Source organism: Brassica napus, chromosome A4 (assembly GCF_020379485.1).
Source record: "Brassica napus cultivar Da-Ae chromosome A4, Da-Ae, whole genome shotgun sequence".
Taxonomy (NCBI): domain Eukaryota; kingdom Viridiplantae; phylum Streptophyta; class Magnoliopsida; order Brassicales; family Brassicaceae; genus Brassica; species Brassica napus.
The window spans coordinates 15,827,054-15,850,087 of NC_063437.1; the positions used below are offsets into that span (position 1 = coordinate 15,827,054).

Consider the following 23,034-nt stretch of genomic DNA (forward strand, 5'->3'; position numbering starts at 1 on the left):
CATGTTATGACATAGGCTTTATGGTTTGTTAAGCCGACTTCCAAAATTCAACCTTCATTAAAATATATGTTATGAAAAAAAATCGCATGTCCAGTAACATTTGAATGAAATATAAAAACAAAAATATTAAAATATATTTTTCATTTTTATTTACTTAGAAATCCAGTTGCCATTTCCATTATTCTCCAACTTTCTTACATGTATTTAACAGATTTTTATTTTAAACGATACGTATTGTTTCCACTCTCCGAAACGTCATTAGCTACATAAGTTAGATATACTTCCCCTATATATATGTATATTATGAAGCATCAATGGTCATTCCTACTCATAGCCAAACAAAAGATGGATAAAAGATGGAGTCTTGAAGGTATGACTGCTCTTGTAACCGGTGGAGCCAGCGGAATCGGGTTTGCCTTTCTATTCTATTGCTACATCATATTTCTTACCCATTGTTCTGACTTTTAATCAAGATATATAATTTTATTTTATTTTGTGAAATGTTATAGGCATGCCATAGTAGAGGAGCTAGCCAGTTTTAGAGCTAGAATCCATGTGTGCGACATATCTGAAACACTGCTCAATCAGAGTTTAAGCGAATGGGAAAAGAAAGGGTTTCAAGTGAGTGGTTCAACATGTGATGTATCCTCTCGTCCCGAGAGAGAAATACTTATGCAAACCATCTCAGGGATATTTGATGGCAAGCTGAATATACTTGTAAGAAACTAAGTATATTCTCATAGGAAAAATTCTAACTAAGTTGTGAAATATACAGTAAGATTTATGTTAACTCTTTTTGTTCAATATAGGTGAACAACGTTGGCGTGGTTCACACTAAGCCAACAACTGAATATGAGGCAGATGATTTCTCGTTCCATATATCAACAAACTTAGAATCTGCTTATCATCTTAGCCAGCTTTCACATCCTCTCCTGAAGGCTTCTGGAATTGGAAGCATTGTCATGATTTCCTCTGTTGGAGGGGTTGTATCAATGTGCTGTGGATCTATCTATAGTCTAGCGAAAGGTACACATATTAACTGCTAATCAGTTGAGAAATTTTCAGTTATACTAGACGCAGTATTATTGTGACTTTATATATGTTTCGTTACGAAAATACGAACTTGATTCTTACGTATATAATTCCCAAATGATGTTTGGTAAAAATGAGTTTTATTTTGAGTTAACGTTAAAAAATTGTTTTAAAGTGGTATGTCAGAATTTATAGTTGGAATAATTAAGATTGGCGCATGTATTTTATATTATTATAGATCTTATAATTTAAATATTATCACAGCTCTTATAATTTATATTATATTATTATCAAAATATATTTGATCTCAGGGTTTTCATTCATATATATTCAATAACATTCATATATGTAATAGATACACGATCAGAATTCGTTTAAAGCTACTTAATTTCTCCAAAAATTACTTCCAACGACTAGTTGATGTGATCATCCATTTCTTTGTGTGTGTATGTGCAGGAGCTTTGAATCAACTAGCAAAAAATTTGGCGTGTGAATGGGCAAGAGATGGCATAAGAACCAACTCTGTTGCTCCTAATTTTGTCAACAAAACTACTATGGCTAAACCTGTAATCAAAGACACCCTTTAGTTTACTTTACGTTTTCAATTAACGCCATGCACTTCTCATTCTTGCGTCTTAAAATCTTATGAATAAACAGTTTTTCAAAGACACCGGTTACGAGAAGAGTTTGTTAAACAGAACTCCACTTGGTCGGGCTGGAGAGCCAAACGAGGTTGCATCACTTGTGGCTTTCCTGTGTCTACCTGCAGCTTCATATATTACTGGTCAGACCATTTGTGTTGATGGAGGTCTCACTGTCAATGGTTTCTCCTATCAGCCAAACGCATGAGCTGGGACTTGTGTGTGTTGGTGATGCAGTACAAGTATATTTCAAATTGGTGGTGGGTTTTGCTTAAGCCTTCCCTTTCTATCATTAATAAAAACCAAAAATAAGAAAATCTAGAATTCCATTACTGTTGACACTCTTTGAGAATTCAATAGATTTGTGATGGTTGGTTAACCGTCTCCTCTGAAATCAATGTTATCAATATCTTCCCTCTATTATTTGGTGTTTTGAAGTTTTTGTTTATTAATCAAGAAATTCTGGACCCAAAAACGTATACATATTCCTTCCTTCTTGGGTCGGAATGAGCATTTCAAGATCCCTCTCAAGTATTTTTCTCTCACGATCCCTACGACCTGACTTTTTACTCTTTTGGAAGGGTATTTTCCATGTTATTTAGGTGTTGCTACCACGCAGGTCAATATTTTTATAATATATTTCCACTGAATATTCTATAAGAAAAATACAGAATAATTATTCGTGATCTAATCTAATGCATTTATGATGATGAATTGAACACATTGGAAGATCTATTGAAGATAAAATAGAACAGATGTTGGATATGTTCTTGTGCGGTTTTCTGACATTTTAACCTTATGAATATTCATAATGAAAAATATTTATGAATTTTGTTATGTATTACTATTATTGGATACAACTGAATAACTGATATATATGCATGGAACATAATTAAAGACATAGCCTATTGGTTGTTCAAGGGTTCAAACCATCCTTGATATGAAATGCTATTTTTAAATTGGGATTTTCAAAAGCTGATTTCGGGACAGTGGGAGAACTTCTATGGTAATAAAAAATAAAACAATCATATCAATCTAATTAGGATGAACTCGAGAGCCATAATTCTATAGTACCACTCATCTCTAGCTCTTAACTGTATGATTTGCTTGTACTTTTTTTTTTGGTAAGATTGATTTGCTTGTACTTGTTACTTTGTTAGTTATTTTCTCAAATTATATGACCATTAGTCATACCCGTATATTAGCTTTTAGCTTTTTAATTTGAAGAAACCTTTATAAAAATATTAAGGAGTTAAATGCAAGACGAAAACTATATTTCTGATTTGAATCAGTGGATATATATAAATGAAAAATTCTAAACATTCACACCAATGGCTATATAACAGAACAGAGAAGATGGAATTTTAAAGGCATGTCCAGGGGCAGACCCAAAGCATGAGAGAGTGTGGCATGTGCCCCACCCTAATTTTTGCTTTTCATTAATAATTAGTGTTAAGTTTATTCAAGTACATTTACACTAAAAAATTTGAGTTATAAGCAAATGGTTATCTACTTATGTGCCCCATACCAAATAGGTTTGCTATATAAGAGGAAACCGCAGGCATGAACCAATGATGAAAAAAAAGACGTGCCTCCAACACCATTAACAAACTCTTAATATCTGCTTTGGTGCTATCTCTCAATTATCTTACGTGTTCAAGCTTTGTCACATTTTTACTCTTTTTCAGACCTAATCCATAGCGTTCCTAATTAATGCGCTGGTTATGCCAAACCGAAAAGCACCGAACGGAACAAAAATATGAAACCGAAGACATTTGGAATTGGATGAGTCAATAGGCATTTATTATATATTGGGTGTCAAGCATGGCTAGCAGCATAGAAGTAATTAAGGATTTGGAGGGTTGCTTCCCTCTATCCGATGCAAGATGAGCTCCATAACCTTGTCAACTTTACAGCTTTGCGATCGCTGAAGCAGGCAAGTGTTTCCTAGGAGGAAGCTTTAGATCCTCCCATCCATCCTCTTCTTCCACTCTCTTGAAGTACTGCTCTACCATGATATCCTTCATATCCTCTAGTCTCCTTGGCTCCCACTGAAATATAAGTACGGCATTATATAAACAGAGAATATGACATAACCACAAATCATAAAAAGAGAGATTTGTTAAACCTTTGGATTCCTATCTTTGTCTATCAATATTGCTCTACACCCCTGCGCAAGGAATTGTAATTATGACCTACAATAATTTAATCCGGGGAAACTGAAAAACAAACCTCCACAAAATCTTTGCTTATATCTCCCTTCATCACATGAGACACCATTCTATTCTCACGGATAAGACACTGCCCCACACCTTGCACTCGTCCTTCTCTTATCTGAAATTTATACAACAATCAAAGTCAACTTATCTTTCACATCATTACATGCTTGTGATGCATCTTGGGAACGAACCGATCTAAGAGTGATTTTAAGGCTTGCTGGTGAAGCTTTCTTCAGTGCTCCAATGGTAGCTGAGATCCAGTCATCTGGTTTATGAGTGGCCTCTATCTCCTAACCAATACATATAGGGTAGAATGCATTGTCAAATTGTAACTCATAATCACAGCATCAACATATCCTATATATATTTATGGAAATAATGGCTCATTTTTTCTAAAGTATTGGGGGAAAATGACCGAAACGTGCCACTGGAAAAATCTACTGAAACAAAGATGGGCAAAAACTTACTAGTGTAGACATAATTTCTTCGATTGTTCTTCTGGAGAAGCACCTATTAATAACATCTAACCTGCATAAAGAGAAGTAAATGGCAAGATAAGAAACTGGTGACACAAATTTCCCTTGAATATCTACTGAGATATGGATCGTGTTAGCTTGTGAAGTGACACCAATACAAGGTTGAAGTTTATTAAACTTGTTATGTATTAGTTACTGGTAGAAAGAGTAAACGAGAAAAAACTAGAGAGCACTTGCCTACAGAAAGCACTCTGACGTTCCGGATGTGTATGTTGAGTGTATGCATCGAGAATTGTTGAGGCAAAGGTAACTGGATCACTTGAGCCAACATTGCAAAGATCTGCTTGTAAAGCAGTCAACCTCTGGGACAATAAGTACAATGCTTAGCCAAGTAAATAGTAGCTATAAGAAAAATGGAAATGACTAGGAGGAAACAAAGACATTTAGAAAATATACTGACCATCTGGTTATCGACACTTATAAGTTATAAGTTGTTGAAATTATATCCTTTGATTAAAAAAAAGAAGATGCAAGTCAAGGAAGGAAAACGAGAAGTTAAAAGTTGTGTAACAAGAAGTTACGCATCAAGAAAAATAAGTGTAACTAGTTACTTTTAGTCAAAAGCTACGTTAAGTTTGAATAGTTAAGAGTAGGCAATAGCTGTTGGAATGTAAAACAAGTTGTTTAACCTTGATTGCAAGTGTGTGTGTGTAGTTTTAGAAATCTACTTTAAGTATGTGTTATTAGAGAAATCTATTTTAAGTATGTTTTAGTAGAGAAATCTACTAAAAGACATTTCAAAAGGGGATCCATATCATCAATGAAGAAGTAAAGAGTATAAACATATCTCTTGTTGTTTCTCTAAATAAAAAGAACCAAAATGTTCTAAAGACATAGTAACTGTAGTGCAAAGGAAGTTGATACCGTTGAAGGCACAAAATGAGTTGCAAGACCACAAGCAAGCATTTCGGCACCATTTAACCTAGCTCCTGTGAGGCCAACATACTCTCCTGAGCAAGAAAAACATGAATGATGAGATAGATAGATAGCCTTCAAACTTTTGAAGATAAGAAACCAAATGAATATTTCTTTTGTTACCAAAAAATCCAGAGAGCCTTGACAAGAAGTAGGAGGCGCCTACATCTGGAAATAGCCCTAGAGCTGTCTCAGGCATGGCAAAAACCTTGCAGAACACTCAAAAGATATTGGAATACCGTACTATGTTCTGTTTTAGACCAAACTATTTGTCATCCACATGGACATGTTTTTTTAAGAATAAGAATACCGTGTTCTCTGTTGCAATACGAAATCGACCGTGGACGCAGACACCAGCTCCACCTCCCATGACAATACCATTTAAAATTGAAATCTACATTTTTTTCAGAACAAGTTACTGAGCTTATAGTACACTTCTCTAAAAGTAGAGAGATACTGAGAAGAAGTGAGACCTGAGCTTTACAATATGTGGCCATAACGTAGTTGAGAGTATATTCAAGTGACATGAAATCAGCACTGCGTCTCCATTTGCCTAGTCCGATGTCACGAACAACAGCTGAAACATCACCACCGGCACAAAAAGCTCTTCCCTGACCCTGTGCCAAAGTTAATACACTTGTTTGACACAAAGAGTCCTCCTCATATGTATGCCAAACAGGAAATGGATAAGGATAACGAAATTACCTTTAGGATGACAAGTTTGACAGTAGAGTCCACCTCAAATGCAAGAAACAGTTGCAGCAACCGAGTGACCTATAGAAGATAAATTTAAGACAAATATGTAACGTATGGAGGATAAAAACAGCAAAGGGAAAGATTCAATACCATGTTCAAAGACAGAGCATTCAGCTGCTTTGGTCTGTTTAGTGTCAAGATTCTAACACTAGGTTTCTCTTCCACTAAAATCTGAGAGTGAGATTCTAAGGCCATTATCTTGTTCTTTCATACGGGTCAAACTTGCGTTATCCTCCAGGACATATACCATAGCAGCGACCGGATCCAGATCCAGGAGGATATTTTAGTATTTTTCTTTTGTTGTTTTGTAGGTATTAATTTCATCTTTAAAAAAAAGTATTCTGTTGGTTTAGGTTCTACTTCTTGCTGTTGTTTCTGGAGAGTGGTTTATGTTTTTAAAGCCTTCTTTTGTTTTTTGAATGAACTTGATAAATTTACTGTTTCATTTTACTATAAGAAAATCATATATCAAAATATTTTTAATTTCTCCTATGATTTACATAGTTTCAAAATTTTCGTTTAAAATTTTACATTTAAATGTTACAGTTAATGTACAAAATATTTAGCATACTTAGCAAAATATGTTATACTTACATATAAATATATAATAATTAAAAAATATATAAAATAACATAAGAATTTCTTGATTCAGTTTCCCAAACAAAAGGAAAATAACTAACAAAATTATATTTAGCTTATTACCTCATCTATTTCAAACTAATTATCATTTTAATGTAGTTTTTTTTTTCATTTCTTCTTTTAATGTTGGCTTATCATTAGTAATAAACTTAATATAGCTTTAGTATCTAACTATTCACAAATAAGTATAATATTTATATAATTTTTTTTATCTTTGATATGATCATATAAAGATTATTAAAATATCTAAAAGTCTTGTCAAAATTTAAATATCTAGAATAAATTGATTAATGTTACGATAATCTTAACATCATATAATAACTTCTAAAAGTAATATTATATTATTTATAAATAATGTGGTAATGACACAATTTTGTAAACAAATATTATATTCTATGAAATATATTTTGTAAAAATATCTAACTTTTGAAAATATGAAGCAGGTATTATCTTGCAAAAAAAATATTTTCAGATTTTAAAATATTATAAATTTTATAATATAAATAAATTTTTATTTACATATAATAATTTATATTCTGGTATTTAATGTCTTAATTATAGTATCATGCATATACTATATTTTAAAAAAAAAAATCAAAACATAAACAGTACATCGAACAATTTAATCATGAAAAATATAAGTATAAGAATTAAATATTTTCTTATACCATATATGGATGATTTCTCATTAGAAACATTGAAAATATATAAAATACAAAAATGAATATTTAATTTTTTAAAAATAACTTGTTTAATGTATATGTTTATAATAAATTTATCTAAGATTTAAATTAATTTTTATAACTTTTTAAATTGGTAATTATCATATATATTTTTTATATTTGAATTTCTTGAATCAAAATTTGTGTCATAATTTTGCTAAGTCTTGTCTTTATTTTTCGTAGGTTATGTCATCATTTTTAGAATGATTGTGATAAAGACACCTAAACAATTAATTTTTAAATAATGTTTAGAGGATTCATGACAGATGGTAGTCTTCTATTTGATTAGACTTACCACATTAAATCAATTTTTATGACAAATAGAAAAAGAATATACAGTATAACCTCTTTAAATTAATATTCTATAAATTAATATACACTAAAAATCTAAATAAAATAATATAATTTTATAGTTTCAAATTTTGAGTTTTTGGTTCAATTAATATATCGATAAATTGACATCTTTATAAATTAATAAAAAAAATATAGTTTTGGTGTAGTTCCAACATAATTTATAGAGGTTTCACTCTACAAAATTACCAGAGAGGGTAAATATCTCAAAATCCAGAGGGAAAACAAAGACAATACTTAAAATAATGGCAGTTTTGTTTATACATGTCCAAATGGTCAGCCTCGTAATTATGTCTTCCTTGATTTTACACTACTTATGGGTCCTCTCACTAGAGCTGTCAAATGGTCCGTCCATGGCCCAATTGTGCATGACCATTTGGACCATTTCAGTTTTGGGCAGTAATGGGTGGTCCATATTGGACAATGGTCCAACAAATGTCCAAGACCAATAGAGACCATGTCCAAATGGGCATGCCCATGGACACCCAATAATATTTATAATTATTTTTTAATTATTAGTTTAGATTTTATTTTTAAAATTTTAAAATTATGTTTAATTTCCAAAATTATAAAAGTAATTTTTTTCTTGTCAAAACTGTAAAACTATGTTTTCCTCTCAAAATCGAAAAAGTTTCATTTTTCCGCAAAAACCGAGAAATCGCGTTTTTCTGCCAAAACCGATATTTTTTTATTTTTCCGTCAAAACCGAGAAATTACGTTTTTCTGCCAAAATCAAAAAAATTACGTTTTCCTGCCAAACCCGAGAAATTACATTTTCTCGCCAAAACCGAGAAATTGTGTTTTTTCCGCCAAAACCGAGAAATTGTGTTTTTTCGCCAAAACCAAGAAATTGCGTTTTCCCACCAAAACCGGGAAATTGTGTTTTCCCGCCAAAACCGAGAAATTGCGTTTTCCCGCCAAAACCGAGAAATTGTGTTTTCCCGCCAAAACCGAGAAATTGTATTTTTCCCGCTAAAACCGAGAAATTACATTTTTCCGCCAAAACCGAAAAATTGTATTTTTCCGTCAAAATCCAAGAAATTGCGTTTTCCGCCAAAATCGAAAAATTGTGTTTTCTCGCTAAAACCGTAAATTTGCATTTTCCCGCTAAAACCGAGAAATTATGTTTTTCCGCCAAAATCTGAGAAATTGCGTTTTCCCGCCAAAACCGAGAAATTGTGTGTGTTTCCGCCAAAATCGAAAAATTAAAATTTCCTGCCAAATTTATGAAATACATTTTTCCGTCAAAACTGTGAATTACGTTTTCCGTCAAAATCATTAATTTTTTATTTTAACGATAAAACTGTTTTTTTGGTTAAATTGTAAAGTTATGTTTTTTTTATTAAACTCATGAAATTATATTTTAAGAAGCCCATGGACACCCATTGTCCATTTGGTCTTCGCCCAATTGGACCGTGTACCAATTGGTCTTTTGTCCAGTTGGACCATTTATTAATTGGGCATGTCCATAGCCCGCCCAAAATGAATTGGACTGGGCTAGCCCAATGTCAGCCCGCCCAGTTGACACCTCTACCTCTCACAAGTTGAAACGTAAGCTAAACGTATTTATTTGTTCATCCATATGTGTTTTAGTTTCTTTCACGACATAGGGGCCGGGACGTACACCAAACATTATCAGTAAGATAAGATCCCTTGGTGCGTAACTACTTCCATGAATTCTGCATAATTAATTGACTGCATTATAGTGCTGGTACACGTTACACAGTGTTATGAATCTGGATGCAAGTTACACATGATTGTATATTGATGCTACTACGAGGATTGATGTTGATGTAACTCTTCTAATCAGAATTGGTGTCAAAGGGTTCTCTCTCATTTACTTGCTCCAGGACCGGTCCAGAGGAAAAGTCACTTAAGCGACTTTTTTTTTTAACGCTGATTTATTACGATTTTACAATTATGATATAGATTACATAGACGATTCGACAACCGACAATACTACCTGTCTTATGAAGACCTACGCCTAACTGCATCACCTGAGCCGTCCTATGAAAATCCACGCATGGCCAGATTTACTTGCACCATGTTGAAGATCCCTTGCAAGTCTTTCCTCTGTAGTCTGCATAATTGTTTAATAAACCGCTATCTCCGGGACTTGAAACCTGGATTTCCTGTGATCTGCAATAAATTGCATAGTCTAGGATTCGAACCCCAGACATGGGTGTAGAAACTTTTAAACTTTAACCAATAGGCTACGGTGCTTCCACGCCACCTAAGCGACTGCTTAGAGCATATAATTTTAGAAGCATATTTTTATTTAGTTTTTCATATTACATTTTTGGTTATTTATTATATGTAAATATAATGTACAATTTTACTGAGAATAATAATATTTGTAAGATTTTATCCTTGTTTTATAACTTTTATTAATAAATATATTAAATAAATGTTTGAATAATTATTTTAAAATGTGAAATTTTATATTAATAATTTTTTTTACTAAAGTTATGATTGACAACAATGAAGTGTTGATGATAACATTGACTAATATTACTATGTAGTTAACTTGATATTGTGTTTATCAGTCATTAATGAAATTTAATTAATTTATAAAATTTTAGTTTGATCTATATTATATAAAAAATAAAGACATGTTTTTTTTATATTATATATATATATATATATACTTGATTAGCTGAGCTGGGTTGTCTTTAATTTATTTTCATTTTCATAAATAATTCTTTACATTTTTCGACAGTGTCTTTCTACTTTAAAAGAAACTCAAAAAAATGTAATGTCAAAACTTAATAAAAAAAATTTGCTTAGAACATCCAAAATGTTGGACCGACACTGTTTGCGTGTAATCATACACTGCATATTTTACTGTGCAACGTCTCCACAACACACACAGATATATATATATATATATATATATATATATATATATATATATATATATATATATATATATATATGTTGCAGCTAATTTAGTAACTGATGGCCGTTGTTTTTTTTCTTTTATGTTGGGTAAGCCTTTCATGGGGTCATATAGAGGTTGTTGCTAATATTTTTTTCTTAATGACATAATATTTGAAGACTAGTTGCACAAATGTCATGTGAATTAGTAGACTAGCCGGTGTGGTTGTTTTTTTTGTTGAAATGTGTGATTATATTAAGGGTTAATTTGCCTACTAGCCATATTAAGAGAAAAAATTAACTAAATGACCTTGTAATAGCCGCAAAAAAAAAACCTTGTAATAAAGTAAGTGAAAGATGGGACAATTTTACACAAAATTTGAAAAAACTATATCCTTTTCTACGGATGGATTTGTGTTTTATGATACATACAACTTGCATATTATATTGTATATATTACATAAGTAGTATAGTTTAATAAATTTATATCAATACAATGTATATTATTCATTTGTTCCGTCTATTTTAATAACTGCGAAAGATAATAAGAAAAAAAAAGTGAAGGAAAAGAGTAAGGAATAAGAGATATAACAGAAAAAGAAGAAAAAAAAAGAAGGAGAATGAAGAGGAGGAAAAGAATAAGGAAAAGGAACGAGGATGAAGTGAAAAAACTAAACGGGAGAATGGGGAGGGGTAAGGAGAAAGGGGAGAAGTATGAGGAGAAGAATGAGAAAGAACAAAAAATCAAAGAGAAAAAAGAATATGCTTTAATATATTATACTATTTTTACGAAATAAAAAAGTAGACTATAATATTAGTAAAGAACTCTACGAAGAAGATGATAAATAAACAAAAAACAGTATTACGAATACAAATAGAAAAAATAGCGTAATAGATAAAATATGGTGCAAATTCTTTAGCAATAATATAGGTCTGAAAATACAATTAGACATGTCACATGTCCAAGACTATTCGATCAATGTCTTTTACCCAAAATAATATATTAACACACATAAGAAAACTATATTATTCTATAACACAAATAGTATAGAATGCGCCCAAAAAAAAAGAATGCGCCAAAATCAATCGTTTTCTCCAACGCATCTGTGATTTTTTTCTTACACTTTGAAAACAATGACCTTGATATCAATACCTTTTCTTCTTTCTCTATCACGTCTTCCACCTCAATCTACCACCACCGTAGCCTTGATTTTTCAGAAAACATCGAACAAAATCTTCCTCATAAACATCCGATCTGAACCATGCCGTGCAAGTACCGCCATATACAATTTCCTTTACATATCATTTACTTTTCTGTTTTTATTTGCCATACTATTTTACTTCATCATACTTGTTGCTTTCTTTTATCTGTTATCATACATGTCTAGAATCAAAGGCAAATTGGTCTCTTCCTTCAACTAATATGAATTATATCATAGCACTTGCACCATATGGTTATTTGGTGAATTATAAAAAAAATTATGGTTATAGAGTCCAATTTCCCTTATATTAATCAACAAAGAAAAAATAATCTTATTATGTAAACATACCAGTAAGGGTCACGTGTAAAAGAAAAACAGAGCAAGCTGGTACAACTGAAAAAAAAATAGGGAGGCTATGGCGATAGAGAGATCCTTATAGCCTTGGGATTTAACTTGCAGAAATCCATCTTGAGTAGCTTCGAGTAATTGTCACCTCCAGGGGAGAGGGATTCGATCGGAGTAGCGGATGTAGGATTGAATTTAACTGGGGGCACAGTAAACTTTTTCACTATGTTTTACTTTAGGATAAAGAGCAGTTATATAGATTCCATACTACTCGTCAAAGAAAAATAAGAAGTAGATGGGGGCACGTGACCCCGTCTCTTCCTCTCTGCGTCCGCCTCGATCCTACTCTGAAACTCTTGGTCAATTTGGTTTGCGATAAACAGCGGAGAGTGAAGAGGTTGTTGATGTCTTTGACCATTGCGTTCCATATTCAATAGACACTCGCTTGAAAAACTAAGCGAAAAAGAATGGTGAACGGTTTGCGGAGCGGAGCCTGTTCCGTGTGAGAGACCGCACAGTTCCTTCACAGACCGGCGTTGTTCTGGTTCCTAGAGCACTAATCGGTAGGGTTTGTTGACTAATGAACTTATCAGGGGGGGATTGCAAAATTATACTTGATTAAATAACAAGTGGAATAAAAATAAAATTTGTATGGGTCCATATGGAACGAGGTCCCATATTATTTATGTGATGCTATTTATTGGGCAAATAAGGAGACGTATTCAAATAAATGACATGATATTCATTTTTAACGAGATAGTGTTAAGAAGCTATTTAGATAGAGAACGAATTTAAAAAAACCATAAGGTAATCAAGTAAACAGTTAAAGTATCAGGGCGGTGGAGAATCTAATTGCCAACACTAAACATTTAAATATAGATCTTTAATAGTATTGATTTATTTTCAAAAATATTTTATTTTGTAATTGTTATTGTGATTCATTTCCGTGTTTATAAAAATTATTAGTAATAATAGTTTAAAAGGAATAAAATGGGAAGAACAAAAAAGGTAACAAATTTATTTGAAAACGAAGTAGACAAAAATAATCGAATCAAGGAATAAACCCATGTGGCACTAATAATACTATACCCACGAACTCTGCTTGATTATCATAATGTGAAAATTAATGAAAGATTTTCCATTCAACAAAAAAGGTGATTATTACAATGTGGAATTTTCTGTAAAAATTGTCCGTTTGAAGAAAAAGAAATTGACTGTCATAATGTTGAATTTTGGTTTCGAAGTTCAAAACAAACACGTAATATTTTCTATAAGATAAGTGATCTTCTCAGAAGAACTCATAACCAAAAATGACCGAGACAGGAGAAAAATCGAGAGACATATCTAGATGGAGCCTTAGAGGCATGACTGCTCTTGTCACCGGTGGCTCCAAAGGCCTCGGGTCAGTCCAAATTCCTCATACTTGATATGCTATACTAATTATTATAATTGATTTTATTTCTCAACTCAATCATAGATCTATATATAATTATATTGATGTTTAATTAATTATGAACACTTTTCCTCAAAAGAGAAAGGCTTAGTGATGTACAAATTAACATTGCATGTTTGCTGTGAATAGGGAGGCTGTGGTGGAAGAACTATCAATCTTGGGAGCAAGAGTCCACACATGTGCCAGAGACGAAACTCAGCTTCAAGAAAGCTTACTTGAATGGCAAGCAAAAGGGTTTCAGGTTACCACTTCTGTTTGCGATGTTTCTTCTCGTGTCCAACGAGAGAAACTCATGGAAACCGTTTCCACTCTCTTCCAAGGAAAACTCAACATCCTTGTAAGTTTATGTACAAGAAAAGATCATTAGCAAGATGATGTTGTTATCTGTTGAGTTTGATTCGTGTTTATATACATATAGGTAAACAATGCGGGAACGTGTATAACAAAGCCGACCACAGAGTTTAGTGCAGAAGACTTCTCGTTTCTGATGGCCACAAATCTCGAATCAGCTTTTCATCTCTCACAGCTCGCCCATCCTTTTTTGAAAGCTTCTGGTTCAGGGAGCATCGTGTTTATGTCTTCCGCTGCTGGGGTTGTGCATATCAATGTTGGATCCATCTACGGAGCTACCAAAGGTATATATTTACACTCAAGCAATTATTGTTCTAAGACTAACATAAATTTGAGAATGTATATGTGTTCACGCGTTGCAGGAGCCATGAATCAGCTGGCGAGAAACTTAGCATGTGAGTGGGCAAGTGACAGCATAAGGATTAACTCTGTGTGTCCATGGTTCATAGCGACTCCTTTAGCAAACAAAGTAAGGCAGTAAATAGATAAAATAAAATATAAAGTTTTCCTTAATGCTATGAATTTTTTTTTGGAACACTCTTAATGCTATGAATAGAATAAGAAAATTACATCTGAAGTTTAACTTATCTCAAAATCTCATTTTAGTATATCGATCATGAAGAGCATAAAAAAGAAGTGGAGAAGAAGACACCAATGGGACGTGTTGGAGAGGCAAATGAAGTATCATCGCTTGTTGCGTTTCTCTGTTTTCCGGCAGCTTCGTATATAACCGGTCAGGTTATCTGCGTTGACGGAGGTGCCACTATCAACGGTTTATCTTTCAAGTCTTTGCCTTAAGAGGTCAATATGATTGTGATGTTTTCGTTTGCTTCTATGTATCTTTGCGTTTGCTTCGTATTTTCCGAATAAAAGGTTGACGAAGGGAAGCCATATGTTTTCGTTGGACGTAGTTATAGGTTTTGGCTTATAGCAAAAACCATTGTAAGAAGATGATAATGTGCTATTTTTCAGAATTATTGTATTTGTATTTTGTGTGTACCCTTGACACTTGTAAACGTAAACCACAAATCTATATTATTAAAAGAGGTAAAAAAAATACTCCTTAATTTTACCATTTATTTACATTAGAACACCATTGAGATATTTATTGAACCTATATTTAAAGTTACTTATCTTTTTTTCTAATTTAAATAATAGATTTAAGCATTTAATATCTTTTCCTAATTTAAATAATAGATTTTCTTACGGGTGTTCAATCCGGATATCAGTTCGGTTTCGGTTCGGTTTTTTTCGATTTTCGGTATTTCAGTTAGTAAAATATAACTACCATTCTAAATCCATATTTACTTCGGTTCGGTTCGGTTTATATACCGTCGGTTTTCGGTTTATTCGGTTTTACACCAAAAAACATAATTATTTTGTTTGAGATCATATTATATGAATTTTAGAGTCATATTGCCAACACCGTCATTTATTAAAAATATATTACATGTTCAAATAAATGAACAAAAAAGTAAAAATGCTTCTACCATCAAATAAAATAATCAAATCTATAACTAAAATCAAAGCTTGAAATTTTGAAAATAAAAATATGAAACAAAACAGAAACATGAAAGAAAAGTTTTTCCACTCTTCCATATTTAGTGTTCATTAAAGTCATGTTTTTTCAATTGAAAATTTTCTATTAATTATTGTCCATCAAATTTATAATCATATTAATTTAGTGAAGACTAAAATAAAGCAAAAAGATCAAAAAAAACTTAGAAACTAAGATGTCTGAATTGCGATGTATTGTTATTAAGTTATAGTTCAAGTGTTTTACAAATTAAGGTTTTTTATTACTATAAAATTATGGTAATAGTTATTAACACAAATTTAACTTATGTAACAAATAGATTTTCATGTATTGTTATAAAGTAGATACATATTTACATGTTTCTAATTTTAATCGGTTTTGTTCGGTTTATTCGGTTATATACCAAACCATATCCAAATCCTACGGTTTTTATAAAATTATATCCATTCAGTTTATATGGTATATACCAAAACTAAACCATATTGTCTATTTCGGTTCGGTTCGGTTTGGTACGGTTCAGTTTTACCATGTTGAACAGCCCTAGATTTTCTTAATCAAATCTTAACCAAAATAAATTTCCTAATATATTTTCGTATTAACATATTAAATATATTTAATATTTGTTAGTAATAAATACTAAAATAAAAAATCACATCATAATCAATTTATATAACATATAAATAATATATAAAATAGTTTATTCATATATTATTAGCATAACGCTTTCATAATATAAGTCCAATTAGTTATAAATATTGGATTTTTATATGATATATTGTGATATAATAGACAATTAAAATCATAAAATATAATTAATCAAAGTAATAAATAAAATTGTTATGTTTTAAAATGTTATATTAACAATTATGTAATACATTTTAATTTATAAATATAAATAAATATATATATATATATATATATTAAACCATTAGTACAAATAAAAAAATTTAAAGTGAAAGCAAATATTTATACCGTCACGGGTTAAGCTCTAGAAATAAACAACAATAAGGTAAGATTATTTTTCTTTAAAAAATTTATTTTAATAGAAATTATAGTTCCAAATATGTTTACATATTTTATATATTTATAAATTTATTTTCTTTTTTTAAGGGAAACTAAGATTCTGAAATTGGAAAAAATTATGACCCACCTCTATATTATTTTAATTAGGAAATTTAAAATTTGTATCAAAATATTTTATTAAACTTTTAATTTTAATTTTTATTATAACTTCAAAGATTAATTTTTAATATAAATTTATGTTTAAATACTACAAATACATCATCTAATATAAACAAAAAAAAAACTAAAAACATATATACCCGCCCAACCGGGCGGGTCAAGGTCTAGTAGGATGTTAAAATTGATTTTCTTAGCGGGTTTTAAATGATTAATATAAATAACCTATTTGGGTTAACGGGTTTTAAATGGATAATTCATTTGTTAAATAGAGTTTAACCTAAATTAACGAATATTCTATTAACCGTTTAACTTAAATTAACGAATATTCTATTAACCATTTAACCTAAGATATTTTAATAATAAAAAAGGACAATTCTCTTAAATAGACATTTTTAAACTTTTATCACAAAAATAACATTCAAAAAAGAAACTGACCAAAATAACTTCCTTTTATTTTGAAAATTTTAATTTTAATTTTTTATTTTTTAAAATTTGAAACTCTATCCCCAAAAATCCACCCTTGAACTCTAAACCCTAAAACTAGATTAGTTAACCCTAGGATAAAAATATATTTTTACCCTTTAATAAAATTTATTTTGGTCATTTTCTTCATTTAGTGCTATTTTTGTGGCAAAAACTTTAAAATGGCTATCTTAGGAAATTTCTCATCAAAAAATAAAAAAAATTAGCATTTCAAAATTTATTTTCCAATTTTTTGAAAACTTTTATTTTCAAAAATATTAAGTTTTTCTTTTTACAAAAGCCAACTTTTTATCTTTAATTTTTTAAGAATTTTTATTCCAAATAATTTGATATTGTAATATCTGTTAAAATGGTTAACCCTAATTTATATCATTAAAATAGGAGTATAAATAAAAAATAACCCTTAGATTTACTACTTATTTACAAGTGTATGCTACTGAGATATTTAATAAGTCTAACATTAAATATTCTTATCTTTTCCTATTTTATCAAATCATTTCCTAAATTGATTATTAATTAAAACAACTACTTAATTACACTTTAATGCAACTAAAAACTGCCTAAACCTAACTTTTATCATTAATTATATTTTTTCAAATTAAACAACCATAAAACATAAATTCAATATGACAAATATTCTTACAAACAAAAATTTAACATGCTAAATTTAGTACATAAAATAATTTTATTATACTTATCATCAATTTTTGGTTCACAAAATAAAATGTGAGGATGCATGCATGGATTATATTGTAAAATGTGGATGATACAATTGATGGTTTATAATAAAAAAATAAAATTACACAATATAAATTAATAAATGTGGATCCCAAATTTCATGTGGAATATGATTACAAATGGCAAGAGTCCACACATGTGGTAGAAACGAAGCTCAGCTTCAAGAACGCTTACACGAATGGCAAGCAAAAGGATTTCCGGTTACCACATCTGTTTGTGACGTTTCTTCGCCTGACCAACGAGCGAAGCTCATGGAAACTGTCTCCTCTCTCTTCCAAGGGAAGCTCAACATACTTGTAAGTTTTATATATACGAGCAGGATTAATATGCCTCCGGTCAAGATTAATTTATTTTTACATGTCTTTTAAATGTTTTGTTTGGGTCTACTATATACGTATATAGGTAAATAACGCGGGAACCTCTATAGTAAAGCCTACCACAGAATTTTCATCAGAAGACTTCTCATTTCTGATGGCTACGAATCTGGAGTCAGCTTTTCATCTCTCACAACTCGCGCATCCATTGTTGAAAGCCTCGGGCTCAGGGAGCATTGTGCTCATGTCCTCCGCTGCTGGGGTTGTGCATATGAGCGTCGGATCCATCTATGGAGCAAGTAAAGGTATATATATACACTAACACACATTCGAATAAATGGATTATGGACACATTCCAGGAGCAATGAATCAGCTGGCTAGAAACTTAGCTTGTGAATGGGCAATTGACAACATAAGGGTCAACTCAGTTTGTCCGTGGTTTATCACAACTCCTTTAGCTGTCAGCGTAAGATATCATTATGTTACTTATGTACTATATTTTAAAATAAAAGTTTTATAACTACTACATGTAAAATCTCGCAGCTTTTTCGAAGTGATGAAAATATTAAAGAAAAAGTGGAGAGTAGGACACCGATGCAACGTGTTGGAGAAGCAAACGTCTCGTCGCTTGTGGCATTTCTCTGTTTGCCTGCGGCTTCGTATATAACAGGTCAAAGCATTTGCATTGACGGAGGTGCCACTATTATGGCTTCTCTTTGCCTTAAAACACATTTATATATTATGAAAGACTTAAAACCAAAACATTCATTAGATTTTCATTTTCTTAATAAACTATGTAATTTGATGAAAATTATTAAACACATAATTTAAACATGTATTTTTTTTCTTTTTATTGGGAGGTTTAACTTTAAGGAATTTTCACTTGTAATCATTCATATCTGAAGATGTTCCGAGAAACTCCCGGAAACGCATTCACATCCGAACTTTCCGAATAGATTCCGACAACTTACTTATGTAATCAGTCATATCTGAAGATGTTCCGGGAATGCATGATGGTATAGTACAGTTTAACCCGGTGGCATAGTACAGTTTAACCCGGTTCTGTGACAAAAGGGTTCATACTTGTTCATGCAAATAGTTTATTGAATTAAAGAAAATCAATATCAAAATAGTCAAAATCAATTTTCTCATGTAAAAACATTTTTATATTACGAACAAAAAAAAAGAGAGACAGAAAAGATAACAGAGATTTTCTTTTTTTTTTTGAAACTGAAATAGTTGAGTAATATGTAAGCCAACCATGAAAACTGATAAATAACAAAGAGAATTTGCAAGAGATGAAGTTCAACTTTTAGGTTTTAGATAGATAACTTGAAGGAGGATCTTTGTCTATGCCGCAAGGCACATACATGAGAATGAATCTTATGGACTAAATGCAACTAGGAGCAGTAGCTCTAACCAAAGATTAAGGCAAACAGTAATAAAGATTCAGAGCAATAGCATAATGATGCTCTTATGACTAAAGTTTTAAATATTCACGAGACGCAAAACAAAAGGAGATCTAGTTTTGGAGAGTGAAACCTTTCTCTTGATAAACCAAGTTTTAACATGTTTTCAGGTTTCTTTTAGGGCCTTCAGTTTTCTGTAACCCTTGTCGGTACCAAAGATCCTGAAGCAAAAATAGGGAAATATTTTTACATGTATATGGTGGTGGCGCAAGTAAGAAATAGAGTTTCAGATATTTACCAATCCATGTAGACAAAAGTTGATGAGTAGTTCCCAGACTTTGTGTAAAGTAAACGATGATGGTAGTCATGGAAGTCAGCACTGTAAGCACAACATTATTGTATATTCATGTTAACGTCTGATAATATAAAAAAAAAGATGAGCTGAGTTTGATCTTACCCGCCATACAGAGGAAGAAAATTAGAGGGACTCCATGGGAAATGATAACCGCAATGAGCTTCGACTGTCTCAATGACTCTAAGCACCAACCACAACCAAAGGGTGATTAGGTGAGGCCCGGTGAGAGCCGGACCAATAAAGGTAGCAAACCCCAGGAAGAGAATCTCAGCGGGGTGAGCATATTCTGACGTCAAACCAAACGGTGTGGCGTATCTGTAAGCAAGTAACACCATAAGATCATTTAGGAGGAGAGAAACAAAAGATGGTGAGTAATTAATAAGCTTACTCATGGTGCACACTGTGCACGTTCTTGTACAGCCATTTTGTATGCAAGATCCTATGACCCCAATAGAATACAAAATCCTCAATGATGAAGAAGAATAAGATCTGGGCAGACACCACTTTCCTGCATGAGCAATCACCAAAGATTTGGTTTCATAATACAGATCAAACGTAACATTCTACTGCCAAATGAAAGAGTATACCACCACTAAAGAACCTTATAATAAATTCCAGTCTGCGTCTTAAAGGAGTGTGCAAGCATACTAAAGCCATGGAAACATGGTTTTCAACAAGATAAACTTTGAGTTTTATTTTTTTCAGCTTATATAAAAACTCTCAATTTCTGTTGCATCCATTGTAAAAAGGGTTTTTTCTTGAATAAATTTAACATTCATTCAAAAAAAAAAAAAAAAAAAGAACCTTATAATAATACCAGGAGGGCAGAGGAAAACTGCTCCGCATGCCCATGAATTTGAAGACACGGTAAGAGAACATCATGAGGGGAAAGTTTACACATGAATGGTAAAACAATAGCCACGCTATGCACTTTCCTTGCGCTTCAGGGGTGTTGTGTTTTGTCTGCACAAAGTCCAAGCAAGAGTAACTGTTTAATATGTTTCTCTATCGCTAAAGATTCTTTAGATTTTATTGAATTCATGTGCTCCACTCAATTTGTAGGTCATAAAAGGGTATAAGTGTACATAAATGTGACTGTCCCTTGAATGACGAGAAGAAGAAGAGGCAAAACCTGAATTTTGTAAGTGCTAAGCAAACCCGTCCTTTCAAGGAAGATGTAAGGGAGACCAGACAAGAAGAAGACAGTTTCGTGGACGATGAAACTCCCAATGCACGCTAGTTGAAAGTCGCTGAAGTTAGAAACAAGGTACTAACATTGTCACCAAAAACAAAAGGGTCAGATCCTCTGAGCTAGAAAACGTACACACACAAAATTCATATGCCAAACATAAACTAGAGCTTCAAGCAAAAACTCCAAAGCGGTAATAATCTAATACCAAACAGAGGATACTCTACAGACTATAGAGTGATGATCATGCTTTTACAAAAAAAAATCAGGTCAAGTTCAAAAAACAAGAACAAAGTGGAGATCACGTTTGATATGGAACCAGATCTGAAACAACAAGCACGAAGAGGCCACAACAATCCAATGCGGTGGACCACACCACAAACAAGAATCAATCGAACAAGGCAGATACATGCGTAAGCACATTTAGATAACAACATCGTGTATACCTGCCAACCGGATTCGACGAGGGAATCCATTGATAGAGAGAGAAGGAAGAGAAAAACGCACGACGGATCTCCGGGGCGGAGAAGATAATAGCTAGAGACCCAAGAGAAGAGTGAGTAAGAGAGAGAGAGTGAGAGACACAACACAATATTTAAGTTGTTTCTGACACCAAGTTGTGTATATTCTTTAGATCTCTTGTCTTTACCACATCACACGTGCGCGCACACAGAGATTTTTTTCATTTTTAATCCTCAATTACAAGGATTTATTCCTTTAGCACCATATGTTCTTGCATGTGACACTAGCACCCACCTGAGTTATTTTGAAAGTGAGCAGTACGGATTTATTGTTTTGTTGTTATCACATAAGAATCTGCGAGCTATGGTGTTGAAACTAGGGACTCTAAAGTTTTTGACTTTAAATAAGAGGTATAAGAGAAATTCACCATAAGAGCTCCGCATTAATCATAAGAGATCTCTTAAGAATCTAGTAGTATTAAGAAAAAAAGAGAGAAATAAATCAATACACTTTACAAACATGGAGAGATGTGAGTTTGTTACTCTGCTTTGAGAGAATCTATGTGTTCTGCTAACCACCAAGGTCCCAAATGTGCAGTTGAGTAGTTCTCTGTCTCTAGATCCTCTCGCCAGTGTACTGTACAGATGCAGCAATTTAACAAATAACCACAAAGATAATCATAAGCTGAGCCACATAAACAACAGTCAGAAAAAGAGTGAGCCAATATTCAATGTAACTGCACATAAGTATTTGTCACTGATGACAAATTATTAATAAAATAAGCTAATTTATGTGATAACACAACAAAAAGAAGAGTAGGATAGCTTGAAGATTATTTATGTTTTCTATTAATTCTACTCTCCTCAAGCTATACTATGAAGTACATAGAACCAAGAGCTAGCTAAACCTGAAGCAGGAAATGTAAGAAACACACATGTGGTGTCACTATATAAGTTAAGCAAAAAAAAAATTTACCTTTTGGAGTATCGTTAATTTGAAGCTTTTGGAGGTAAATGGATAGTTGTCGCCATAGCAATGGCGATCTCTTATCTGACGGCTTTAGGATTTGGAATAAGCACATTAAGCTCAATCCAGTAATTTCAATTTAGAATCCAAACTTCACGGTTTATATATTTAGACACATCTTTACACTTTCCCTAGTAAGAAATCGATTCCAACCTTTTATATATTTACCGATTTTATTTCATAATCAGCCTGAAAATGCAAGTTAAAACTGGGTTAAAAAATACACAAGTTGAAGCCCGAAGGTCCACAATGTTTTTGCTATTCACTAACTTACTATCTATATAAAAAAAAACTTACTAT

General features: G+C 32.0%; 5 protein-coding genes across 7 annotated transcripts; 3 read left to right on the forward strand and 2 right to left on the reverse strand.

The window, feature by feature from the left end:
- The first annotated feature begins 216 nt into the window (after positions 1-216).
- LOC106446945 (tropinone reductase homolog At2g30670) lies at positions 217-2,148 on the forward strand. Its single transcript, XM_013888774.3, has 5 exons — positions 217-410; positions 510-717; positions 810-1,026; positions 1,489-1,598; positions 1,690-2,148. Exons 1-5 carry the CDS (start codon positions 295-297, stop codon positions 1,879-1,881), a joined length of 843 nt encoding a protein of 280 aa, XP_013744228.3. The 5' UTR covers positions 217-294; the 3' UTR covers positions 1,882-2,148.
- A 1,281-nt stretch (positions 2,149-3,429) lies between these two features.
- Positions 3,430-6,452, reverse strand: LOC106446944 (3-hydroxyisobutyryl-CoA hydrolase 1). 2 transcript variants are annotated; one of them, XM_013888772.3, is made up of 12 exons: positions 6,190-6,445; positions 6,049-6,117; positions 5,817-5,960; positions 5,654-5,737; positions 5,467-5,551; positions 5,293-5,378; positions 4,606-4,730; positions 4,360-4,420; positions 4,084-4,182; positions 3,906-4,007; positions 3,802-3,843; positions 3,430-3,724 (listed from the first exon to the last, which is right to left on the reverse strand). In XM_013888772.3, exons 1-12 carry the CDS (start codon positions 6,292-6,294, stop codon positions 3,584-3,586), a joined length of 1,143 nt encoding a protein of 380 aa, XP_013744226.2. In that variant the 5' UTR covers positions 6,295-6,445; the 3' UTR covers positions 3,430-3,583. The 2 variants fall into 2 exon arrangements, with proteins under 2 accessions (XP_013744226.2, XP_013744227.2); XM_013888773.3 differs by lacking the exon at positions 3,802-3,843 and having other exon boundaries at positions 6,190-6,452.
- A 7,004-nt stretch (positions 6,453-13,456) lies between these two features.
- Positions 13,457-15,040, forward strand: LOC106446943 (tropinone reductase-like). Of its 2 annotated transcripts, none has more exons than XM_013888770.3 (5): positions 13,457-13,637; positions 13,818-14,025; positions 14,107-14,323; positions 14,402-14,508; positions 14,646-15,040. In XM_013888770.3, exons 1-5 carry the CDS (start codon positions 13,546-13,548, stop codon positions 14,835-14,837), a joined length of 816 nt encoding a protein of 271 aa, XP_013744224.2. In that variant the 5' UTR covers positions 13,457-13,545; the 3' UTR covers positions 14,838-15,040. The 2 variants fall into 2 exon arrangements, with proteins under 2 accessions (XP_013744224.2, XP_022573965.2); XM_022718244.2 differs by having other exon boundaries at positions 14,662-15,040.
- Positions 15,041-18,095: 3,055 nt separating this feature from the next.
- On the forward strand, positions 18,096-19,146 carry LOC106450050 (senescence-associated protein 13; the record flags this gene model as incomplete). Its single annotated transcript, XM_048778194.1, is given in 5 exon segments — positions 18,096-18,275; positions 18,382-18,598; positions 18,653-18,759; positions 18,837-18,996; positions 18,999-19,146. Coding segments are annotated over 5 exon segments (684 nt in total), but the record flags the coding sequence as incomplete, so codon positions are not given.
- A 446-nt stretch (positions 19,147-19,592) lies between these two features.
- Positions 19,593-22,920, reverse strand: LOC106450049 (methylsterol monooxygenase 2-1). Its single transcript, XM_013891700.3, has 8 exons — positions 22,684-22,920; positions 21,693-22,344; positions 21,190-21,327; positions 20,875-21,020; positions 20,446-20,565; positions 20,160-20,372; positions 20,001-20,081; positions 19,593-19,923 (listed from the first exon to the last, which is right to left on the reverse strand). Exons 2-8 carry the CDS (start codon positions 21,720-21,722, stop codon positions 19,869-19,871), a joined length of 783 nt encoding a protein of 260 aa, XP_013747154.2. The 5' UTR covers positions 21,723-22,344; positions 22,684-22,920; the 3' UTR covers positions 19,593-19,868.
- Between the last annotated feature and the right edge of the window lie 114 nt (positions 22,921-23,034).

Excerpts from the sequence above, each read along its gene's own strand:
- LOC106446945 (XM_013888774.3), top strand. The coding sequence starts at position 295 with ATGTATATTATGAAGCATCAATGGTCATTCCTACTCATAGCCAAACAA. Across the intron at positions 411-509 it reads GGTGGAGCCAGCGGAATCGG|GCATGCCATAGTAGAGGAGC; the intron begins GTTTGCCTTTCT and ends GAAATGTTATAG. Across the intron at positions 1,599-1,689 it reads AAACTACTATGGCTAAACCT|TTTTTCAAAGACACCGGTTA; the intron begins GTAATCAAAGAC and ends ATGAATAAACAG.
- LOC106446944 (XM_013888772.3), bottom strand. The coding sequence starts at position 6,294 with ATGGCCTTAGAATCTCACTCTCAGATTTTAGTGGAAGAGAAACCTAGT. Across the intron at positions 5,961-6,048 it reads TCAAACTTGTCATCCTAAAG|GGTCAGGGAAGAGCTTTTTG; the intron begins GTAATTTCGTTA and ends ACTTTGGCACAG. Across the intron at positions 4,008-4,083 it reads TTAAAATCACTCTTAGATCG|ATAAGAGAAGGACGAGTGCA; the intron begins GTTCGTTCCCAA and ends TATAAATTTCAG.
- LOC106446943 (XM_013888770.3), top strand. The coding sequence starts at position 13,546 with ATGACCGAGACAGGAGAAAAATCGAGAGACATATCTAGATGGAGCCTT. Across the intron at positions 14,026-14,106 it reads AAGGAAAACTCAACATCCTT|GTAAACAATGCGGGAACGTG; the intron begins GTAAGTTTATGT and ends ATATACATATAG. Across the intron at positions 14,324-14,401 it reads CATCTACGGAGCTACCAAAG|GAGCCATGAATCAGCTGGCG; the intron begins GTATATATTTAC and ends CACGCGTTGCAG.
- LOC106450049 (XM_013891700.3), bottom strand. The coding sequence starts at position 21,722 with ATGGATTCCCTCGTCGAATCCGGTTGGCAG. Across the intron at positions 21,021-21,189 it reads TTAGCACTTACAAAATTCAG|ACAAAACACAACACCCCTGA; the intron begins GTTTTGCCTCTT and ends GACTTTGTGCAG. Across the intron at positions 20,082-20,159 it reads TTTCTTCCTCTGTATGGCGG|TGCTGACTTCCATGACTACC; the intron begins GTAAGATCAAAC and ends TTGTGCTTACAG.